Source organism: Olea europaea, chromosome 21 (assembly GCF_002742605.1).
Source record: "Olea europaea var. sylvestris chromosome 21, O_europaea_v1, whole genome shotgun sequence".
Classification (NCBI taxonomy): domain Eukaryota; kingdom Viridiplantae; phylum Streptophyta; class Magnoliopsida; order Lamiales; family Oleaceae; genus Olea; species Olea europaea.
This window is the reverse complement of record NC_036257.1, coordinates 18,135,892-18,145,940: the sequence shown is the minus strand read 5'-3', so window position 1 is coordinate 18,145,940 and position 10,049 is coordinate 18,135,892. Positions and strand designations below refer to the sequence as shown.

The 10,049-nt window shown below is 33.8% G+C and overlaps 1 protein-coding gene across 2 annotated transcripts; it reads right to left on the bottom strand.

Moving 5' to 3' along the window:
• Positions 1–6,881: 6,881 nt before the first annotated feature.
• On the bottom strand, positions 6,882–9,234 carry LOC111370993 (PLASMODESMATA CALLOSE-BINDING PROTEIN 2-like). Of its 2 annotated transcripts, none has more exons than XM_022992924.1 (4): positions 8,902–9,234; positions 7,855–8,325; positions 7,576–7,606; positions 6,882–7,479 (listed from the first exon to the last, which is right to left on the bottom strand). In XM_022992924.1, the coding sequence occupies exons 1-4, from the start codon at positions 8,966–8,968 to the stop codon at positions 7,302–7,304; spliced, it is 747 nt and encodes a 248-aa protein (XP_022848692.1). In that variant the 5' UTR covers positions 8,969–9,234; the 3' UTR covers positions 6,882–7,301. The 2 variants fall into 2 exon arrangements, with proteins under 2 accessions (XP_022848692.1, XP_022848693.1); XM_022992925.1 differs by having other exon boundaries at positions 8,957–9,233.
• Positions 9,235–10,049: the final 815 nt, after the last annotated feature.

Here is a 10,049-nt window from a genome sequence, read left to right as displayed (position 1 = left end):
CCCCCCCCCCCCCCCCCCCCCTTTTTTTCCTTTTCTTCTCTCTTTTCTCTCTTCTTCTTCTCTGTATTGTTTCTTTGTGTGTGTTAAAGTGTGTGAAATGGATTGATATAGATTTATAATGGATTTGTTTGAGTTTTCCACCGCCTACCACTTTTGTTTCATCTTTTTTTCCCCCCCTTTTGGTTTGACTTTTCTTTAAATTAAACAAAGTATTACAATAAAAGGGCCCATTGCCAACTTATATGTATAAAATTGAAAGTGCCATTCTACCCGCCATATTCATGTTGAACATCATATGCTTACTTTAATCATTAATTTTTATTTTTCTGCATTTATTTATAAGTTTGGAATTAATGGATTCAGATTGAAATCCTAAACACGAATTTTTATTTTGTTTGTCCGTAGAGAAAGCTTTCATATTTAACTTTGTATTAAATCTATGGAGCATCAAATTACTCGTTTGCATGTGTATAAATCTATCATTTCACTAATTTAAGATAAATCACATTTTTGTAAAATAGAAATTGTTGGAGTCGAACCTTGTTCTCCTCCATTGATGCTTCCAGAATTTGATTTGTGACAAAATCGTGTTTTTATAAAGCACGATTTAATAAGTGATGGCAATTTATTGGATGGCCAACACGTGTACTATCTCTGGACGTTGGATTAAATCGGTTCATCTGCCCTTGTTAAACGGTGGAGCCTGCTGGAACGTCACACACAAAACCCTTCATCTTGCTTTCGTCTCTAGGGTTTTCAGAGAGAAAATATTGGCGATATGAGATATGTTGATTTTCTTTGAGTGTTTCATGTGTAAAATCTCTGATTTTACGTGCAGTATAGTGAGATCTTCCTTCGATTGTTGTATTCTGTGTGAATAGTGAAGAAATTTGAGTGATTTCTCTGTTGTATCATTTTGGTGGTGTTTGAAGGTTTTGCGGGCTGAGATCTGAGTGAATCTCTGTAGATCCATTACTATACTTGAGAGATAAATCTCATTTTCATCTCTCTGAACAATATGTAAATCTATTGCCATTTTGGGTTGTTTAGTGCAATCGAGCATAATTCAAATCTTTGGATGCTCAACGGGGGATGTAGGCGTTAGATGTGGTCACCGAACCTCCGAGGCTTAGGCCGAAATAATTCCTTTGTGTTCTTTTAATTTTCTGCAACTTTATTTCTATTCGATTAAAATTTTCTTGTTTCTTGAGTTTAATATCGTGTGATCCTGCATTTACAGTGGTATCAGAGCCACGTCCTAAGGAACAAGATACCTGGATCTTAGAGAAACTAGTGGACCTGCAACGGTCTTGAATTTTTGGAGCTGCTGAAAAGGCAGATTGAGAACAATACGAGTTATTCAACTCGCTCGGTGAGATCTTTTTCATTTTCAGTAAATTAACTTTCAGAAACTTGAGTTTCCTAAATTTTCTCTTGATTTTTCGGTGCACCGTTGAAAACCCCTTGAGACTAATCTTTGTCCAATGGCTCCTGCGAGGCTCTTGGAATCTGAGATAAATCAAGTACGGGTCTGCACTTGGAAAATCTTGTTGGAGAGAACTGTGAAGCCTTGTATTCAATCTTTGCGATTGTTGTCTGTTAATTGTTCTTGCCTGTTCTCTTCTAATATTGCGAGAATTGTGAAACTTTGTATTACTGTGTGCTCTACTGTGCTTCAAATTTGATACAAATTGGTATTTGTTGACTCCCTGTTTAAACTGTTGTAAGTTCTAACTGATCTTTGCATGAAAATTTGTCTGCACTATGGCTACTTCTAAGTTTGATGGTAAAATTGATTTTGATATGTGGAGTCAGAAAATGAGAGCAATTTTGATGCAAATGAAATGTGTCAAGTCTTTAGATGATTCATGGCATGAGGGCTTAGCTCCTAATAAGAAATCTGAACTTGAGGAAATTGTTTGGAGTACTATATTTCTGTATTTGTCTGATAATGTGATCAGAGAGGTAGGTGAAACTACTACTGCTTCTGATTTTTGGGCCAAACTTAAGGCTAAGTATGAGACCAAAAACACTCCAAACAAATGTTTTCTTTTAAAACAATTCTTCTCCTTTAAAATGGATCATGCAGTTGATTTAGAAGAAAATCTTAGTAGGTTCAAAAAACTTACCCAAGATTTGGCCAATTATGATGAAAAACTTTCAAAAGATCAATTGGCTATAGTCTTGTTAAACTCTATTAGTGACAAGTATAGGAACATTAAAGTTGCCCTTGAATATGGTAGGGATGAACTCACTCTTGATGTTATAACTAATGCTTTGAGGAATAAAGCTTTAGAAATCAAGGCTGAGTCAAGTAACAGTCACACTGGAACTAGTTTTTTAACTAAAGGAAAATCTTTTGAAAAACCTATACAAAATTTTAATTTTCAAAAACAAATAGGAGATGGGTTGATAGAAGTAAGACCAAGAATAATGCAAAAGGTAAAAAAATGTTATTATGGTGGTAAACTTTGTCATTTTGCAAAAGATTGTTTTAAAAAAAAATGATTCAAAAGAAAAAGGTTTTGATGGAAGCAATGCACTGGCCTATGATAAAACCAAAACAGAAAATGGTTTTCTGTTAGTAAGTGCTGAAAAATGCCTAAGTGATGAATGGATACTTGACTCAGGATGTTCTTTTTATATGTGCCCCAACAAAAATTGTTTTATAAATTTAGAAAGAACTAAAGGGGGTAAGTTATAATAGGCAACAACTTTGCATGTAAAGTGAGTGGAATTGAGACTGTCAAATTATTATTAGAAAATGGTACTGTTTTGTTCCTAGAGAACCCAAGACATGTCCCAGATTTGAAAATGAATTTAGTGTCATTAGGAATGTTAGATGACAATGAGTTTAACATAATTATGGATTAAGGACATATAAAAATTCTTAGGGGAAATGACTTGGTCACTTTAGGACCTAAGAGACATGGCCTTTATTGTCTGAATACAAAACCTTTGCTTGGATTAACTGCTTCTGTTGTATTTGAAAAGTTTACTTTGGCTAAACTGTGGCATGAAAGGCTTGGCCATATTGGTAAAAAGGGTTTGAATATTTTGCAATCAAAAGGTGTTTTTGGAAAACATAATCTTGGTGATTTTGGCTCCTGTGAACACTGTATTTTGGGAAAGCAAGCTAAACTTCCTTTTCAAAGTGGAATTCATAAATCCAAACAAAGACTTGAGTATTTGCATGCTGATCTATGGGATCCTGCTTCTGTCTCTACTTTAACTGATTTTAAATATTTTTTGCTAATAGTTGATAATTTCTCAAGAAAAGTTTGGGTTCATCTACTAAAGTCTAAATATGAGACATTTTTTGTTTTTAAGGACTGAAAAACTCAAGTTGAAAATCAGGTTGATCTTAAAATAAAATATTTAAGAACTGATAATGGCTGGGAATTTTGCAATTATGAATTTGATAATCTTTGTAAGGAATATGGTATCATGAGACACAAAACTGTTCCCCACACACCATAACAAAATGGAATGACTGAAAGAATGAATAGAACTGTATTGAATAAAGTTAGATGCATACTATTAAGTTCTGGACTGCCTAAAATATTTCGGGGTAAAGCAGTTAAAATTGCAGCTTATCTGATTAATAGGAGTCCTACTAGTGCTCTAAATTTTGTTGTTCCTGAATATGTGTGGTCAAATAGTTCTGTAAATTACTCTTATCTGAAAATATTTGGCTGTACTGCTTATGCTCATCAAAATGTTGGTAAATTAGAACCATGATCATTAAAGTGTGTTTTCTTGGGTTATGATAGACATGTTAAAGGGAACAGATTATGGGTTAAATCTGCAAAAGGTTACAGAGTAATAATTAGAAAGGATGTAGTCTTCAATGAATCCTTGATGCCATGTCTTGAAGGAAAAGAAAATGCTTTGACTGAAAAAGATGTTCAAATTAAGGTGGAGCCCTCCTGCAGTAACCATAATATTTCTGTAACTACTGTAAAAGAAAATGAAAATGAAGAACATGTTATTTTACCTGAAACTGAAGTTGAAACTGAATATGTTGAAGAAGCTGATTCTGCAGCTCTCTCCTTTGATGAGTATCAACTCACAAGAGATAGAGAGAGGAGGCAAATCAGACCCTCCACTAGATATGATAGTGACACCTTTGTATCCTTATTTACTTGCCAAGATCTTATTGAAAATGAGCCAAACTCTTTTGAAGAAGCCATGAAATGTAAAGAAAGAAAAAATTGGAAGATGACCATGGAAGATGAAATGTGTGCACTCCTTAAAAATAAGACATAGATATTAGTTGATAAGCCCAAAGGACAAAAATTAATTAATTGCAAGTGAATTTATAAGATAAAATATGGAGAAGGTGATGATAAAAATGTTAGATATAAACTAGACTTGTAGCAAAGGGTTTCACACAAAAAGAAGGTGTGGACTATACTGAAATTTTTTCTCCTGTTGCCAAGTATGTTACTATCAGATGTCTACTTGCACTTGTTAAATGGGAACTTGATCAACTAGATGTTAAAACTGCTTTCCTGTATGGGGAATTAGATGAAATAATATACGTGAGACAACCAATTGGTTTTGAGGAAGGTGATCTTGAAAACACTGTTTGTTTGTTAAAAAAATCCTTGTATGACCTAAAGCAGGCACCTAGACAGTGATACAAAATATTTGACACTTTAGTCTTGAAACTTGGATTTAAAAGAAGCTAATATGATACTTGCTTGTACTGCAAAGGCAGTGGAGTTAAAAACTCATTATATCTGGTCCTCTATGTAGATAATATGTTGTTGGCTAGTTCTGATAAATCAAAAATTCATGATATTAAATCAAAGTTAAGTTCTGAGTTTGATATAAAAGACCTTGGTGCTGCTAAAAGAATACTGGGCATGCAGATCTGGAGAAAAAAGGATAAAAATATGTTGTTTTTAAATCAATGTGATTATGTGTCTAAAATCTTGAAAAAATTCAACATGCATGATTGTAAGCCTGTAACACTGCCTCTTGCTAGTCATTTTAGATTGTCTTCTGAATTTTGTCCTAAATTTGAAGATGAATATGCCAGAATATCAAGAATTCCATATGCTAATGTAATTGGTTCTGTGATGTATTTGATGATATACACCAGACCTGATCTTGCATATAGTATAAGTAGGCTTATGAGTAACCCTGGTGAAGAACATTGACATGCCTTAAAATGGTTATTGAGATATCTTAAGGGATCATTAAATTTAGGCTTCATGTTTAAATCAGATAAAAATGGAATAAGTTTGAAAGTGTATAATGATTCTGATTTTGCTGACAATAGAGATAATAGAAAATCAACCTCATCTTATTTTTATACACTGTGTGGTACTGCTATCAGTTGGAAATCTCAACTTCAGAAAGTTGTGGCTTTGTCCTCAACTGAGGCAAAATATATAGTTGCAACTGATGCTATTAAAGAAGGAATATGGTTGAATGGTTTATTGTCTGAAATGGGTTTCAATGATAACCACATTGTGCCGTTTTCTGATAACCGAAGTGCTATTCACCTAAGCAAAAATCTCATGTTCCATGATAGGTCAAAACATATTGATGTTAAATACCATTTTATAAGAGATATAATCTCAAAAGGTGAAATTAAGATTGAAAAAGTTTCTACTCAGTTTAATCCATTTGATATGGGTACAAAAGTAATTCATTTAACAAATTCTTAAACTGCTTGAAACTTTTATCTGTTGATTCTTTGTGATTCATATGTAGGTACTTGGAGCAAATGAAAAAGACATAAGATCATGCTCCTGACTGCACTAATGGCTCAAATTCTGGCAGCAAGGTGGAGATTGTTGGAGTCGAACCTTGTTCTCCTCAATTGATGCTTCCAGAATTTGATTTGTGACAAAATCGTGTTTTTATAAAACACTATTTAATAAGTGATGACAATTTATTGGATGGCCAACACGTGGACTATCTCTGGACGTTGGATTAAACCGGTTCATCTGCCCTTTTTTATTTGGTGGAGCCTTATGGAGTGTCACACACACAACCCTTCATCTTGCTTTCGTCTCTAGGGTTTTCAGAGAGAAAATATTGATGATATGGGAGATGCTGATTTTCTTTGAGTGTTTCATGTGTAAAATCTCTGATTTTACCTACAGTATAGTGAGATCTTCTTTCGATTATTATATTCTGTGTGAATAGTGAAGAAATTTGAGTGATTTTTCTGTTGTATCATTTTGGTGGTGTTCGAAGGTTTTACGGGCTGAGATCTGAGTGAATCTCTATAGATCCATTACTATACTTGAGAGATAAGTCTCATTTTCATCTATCTGAACAATCTATAACTCTGTTGCCATTTTGGGTTGTTTAGTGCAACCGAGTATAATTCAAATCTTTGGATGCTCAACGGGGGATGTAGGCGTTAGATGTGGTCACCAAACCTCCAGAGCTTAGGCCAAAATAATTCCTTTGTGTTCTTTTAATTTTCTGCACCTTTATTTCTATTCGATTAAGATTTTCTTTTTTCTTGAGTTTAATATCGTGTGATCCTGCCTTTATAGAAATGATGCCTAAGGGAAATTATAATATAAAAACAGTGGACATATTTCTTAAAGTAGAGGAGAGAAATTTGCTTTATAGAATCAAATCATAGTACTCAAGTGAAAGCCTTGTAAGAAAATATTCTGAGGATGAATGCTCAATGGCTAAAGATCGGCTGAAAAATCTTCGATGGCTCACCACTCCCCCTAACTAGAAAAGTCTTCGATGGCTCAACCACTGTCCCAAGGTAAAATCTGAACCTTTCTTAGAGTTTTTGATGCAAAAAGAAACACAATTTAATACTGCATAAAACAAACACATCTGGTAAAAGATATAGACACGATGACCCAATAATTCAACATTTTTTTCCCAAAGTCTGAGAAAATTTAAAGGCCTGGGGACCCTTCTAAAGTTCATCCATTGAACACTTCCTTTTTTACACTGTTCCCAATCAAGATTCTCATATTCATCTTACACAAAACCAAAACAAAAATACCAAAAAAAAAAAAAAAAAATGTTACAAAAGTAAGAGCAAGCACTACAAAAACCCACCTCGAAGTTATTCCTCTGTACATATTTTTTTGTGTGATTTTCACCATAAAGATGTCACTTTGGCAAGTGATTAAAAATAACACCAATTTGACATCAAGTCCTCTAGGTATGGCACTTGCCTGCTAAACAAATGTGAATTTTCTATGTTCTTGTGACCAAATTAGAAATCCGTCCTCAATTCGAATTGCAGGCTTCTTCCCATCAGATATTCTTCTTTTTTTGTCGTGAAGCGCCGTTGGATCAACCTAATTGTGTCCTTGCATCTGATTCAGAACCAGAAAATGAATTATGGATACCAAGATATGGTGAAAATCAGGGAAATTTCTTGGAATGGCCGGTGCTGAGCTAGACGGGATGATCGGTCCAGCACCAAAAACTCGTGATCCACTTGAATTGGTCGTATTCAATACCGATGAACTCGTGCTGCAAATTTAAATGCTGATGAGTTTATGTTATCTTGACTGATAGATGAAATAACAGAAGATGGACTAATGGTAATATTAGTAGTTAAAAGTTCACCAAGTTGATGGATATTGACACGTATTGTAACCTGCATAAGAGAAACGTACATTAAATAAAGCAAAAAGATTCCATAAAGAATGTAACTTTTTTCCAAATTCTTAGTCAAATATATTCGAGATTACATTGTGTTACGAGAAAATGGGACTTGTTAACCATTTTCAATCAACTCGATTGCTAAATATTTTATACCAATCGAGACATTTTATTATCTTCACTAATGGATCTAACTAGCATCACAAAGAAGTGCTTATTTTTAGCATAAAAAATGTAGCTTACTTGGGTCAGTGCTCGTGGTTACAGCAGCACCACCAAAATTGCAGCTAGTGGGAATTGGATTCTTCTGATAGTAGCTATTAAAAGCGTACGAGGCATGATCACGAACAGTGATTGGATTATAGCAGCTGCCACCGGGCTGAATTGCTGAACAATCAGCGCCACCGTAGCCACAAGCATAGTCTAGTGCAATTTGTAATGCTGTTTGTGACACAGATTGGCTGGCAACACACCAACTGCCACCTGCCGGGGTGGTTGTCGTGGTGGCTGGTGTCGTTACGGGATTGGCAGGATTCATTACGCTAGGCGAGTCAGGGCCGGAAACTGTTGGATTTAGCACTGGACTGGTGGTGTTGGGAGTAGAGGGGTTGGCCGTTGGAACTGTTGTTAGTGGAGTTGTAATGTCCATTTGTCTTGTAGAAATTGAGATTGAATTGTGCAATTTTTTCGCCCCCAACGCCCTCTCGGATAATACTGAACAGAATTAAAGTAAGAAAAAGGAGAAGTTTAAAATTTTTAGCCTATTATCCTATGCAACATTGTTAATTGTGCTTGACATTTTTATTCATGAACAAAAATCACTGTCTATTCAATGATGAGACTCCAAAAAGCAAAAAGAATTCAAAACTGACTGGAAATAATATAATGATGACATAAAAAAGTTAATTTTGAAAAGAATCTATCCTAGAGATTGAAAATTTAAAAACAAATTGACTATGAATACAATTTTGATGATCTGAACACCAAAATCATCTTTACAAACCAATCAATTCTTAGTAACTTAAATTTAATTTCCTAAATTTGGAAATTATGAAAGAAAACTAATGACAGAATCTATGTGCATGATTTAAAAGCAATTCATTTAACATTTACACAAAAAAAAAAAAAAATCTAAATTGAAGAATAAAGAATAAAGGAAAAAGGGATTCAAAGCTTGTAAAAATCAGAGAATAAGATTCCCTTGCTAAATCAAATTAAACTAATGCAATCAAGAACCAATAGAGATGTATAAAAATCAATAATTAAATCAAAAAAAGAAACTTAATTTACCTGAGCAAATTATAAGAACAGCCAGATTCATGAATTTAAGAAAACTAATAAATACCCTTCTATGCATGGTTTTCTTCCTTCTTCAGCTGTTTTTCCAGTCAAGTTCAGCTTTAGCTTAGTTTGGAACCAAAAAAGGACAAGCTAAACCAAGTCAAAACATGATCATTCTTTGAAAACGGAAGGATTTTGTGTCCATCATCATATGATATATATATGTATAATTATATACATATCTTGATGACTATGAAATCTGTGTTTTGTGTGTGCGTGTATTTGTGTGAGAGAGAGAAAGAGAGAGGGTGCAGAGAGAGTAATAGACAGAGGGAGAGAGTGTGTGTAAGTATGTATATGTGTGTGTAAATGGAAACTTAACATCTGTAGGGGGAACATGAAAAAAGTTGAGAGGAAGGGGAGAAGAAAAGACAGAAAGGGGTAAATTACAGCAAAGGTCCCCAACCTTCAATTCATTTGCACTTTTTTCTCTGACCTTTATATCTACTACATTGTTCCCAATTTTGGAAAGAATACGTAGCATTCGTTGAAACCAACGATTTTCATTTCAACCCATTTAATCAGCTTATTCAAAAATTAAATGACAAAATTCTCTCGAAAAAAGTATTCATCTGTTGCTTCTTTATCTATCTCTTAAGAAAAACAAAAGAAAATAATTTTAAAATGTCATCTTTTCGACAAAGATCTTTGGCTTTACCCATGACCGGTACCACCAAACCTCCAACATTGTATTGCCATCACGCCACCACCACTAACATGAGGGAAAAATATACTGATGGCAACATGGTAGGTATGCATGCTCTCGCGTCCTGATAGTAATTTTGTCACCTTGTTTATATTTTTTTATTAAGTATTTGAATATTTAAATTATTATTTTTTATTTACATTTATAGAAATTAAAAAAAATTTACTAATGGGAGATAAATGAAAAGTCCACAAATCTACTTAACGATCTATCCAAATATATAAAGACAATTTTTTACTTAATAATGAATCCTTTATAAGCTTATCTTTCAACACATTTATATAAAATAATACGTTGTGAAATTTCTTCCATGCATTTATAGTCAAAGTATTGAGGTTTTAGTGAAGGAATCATTTTGTCCTACATCGAAAAACTATCAATCATATTAGAG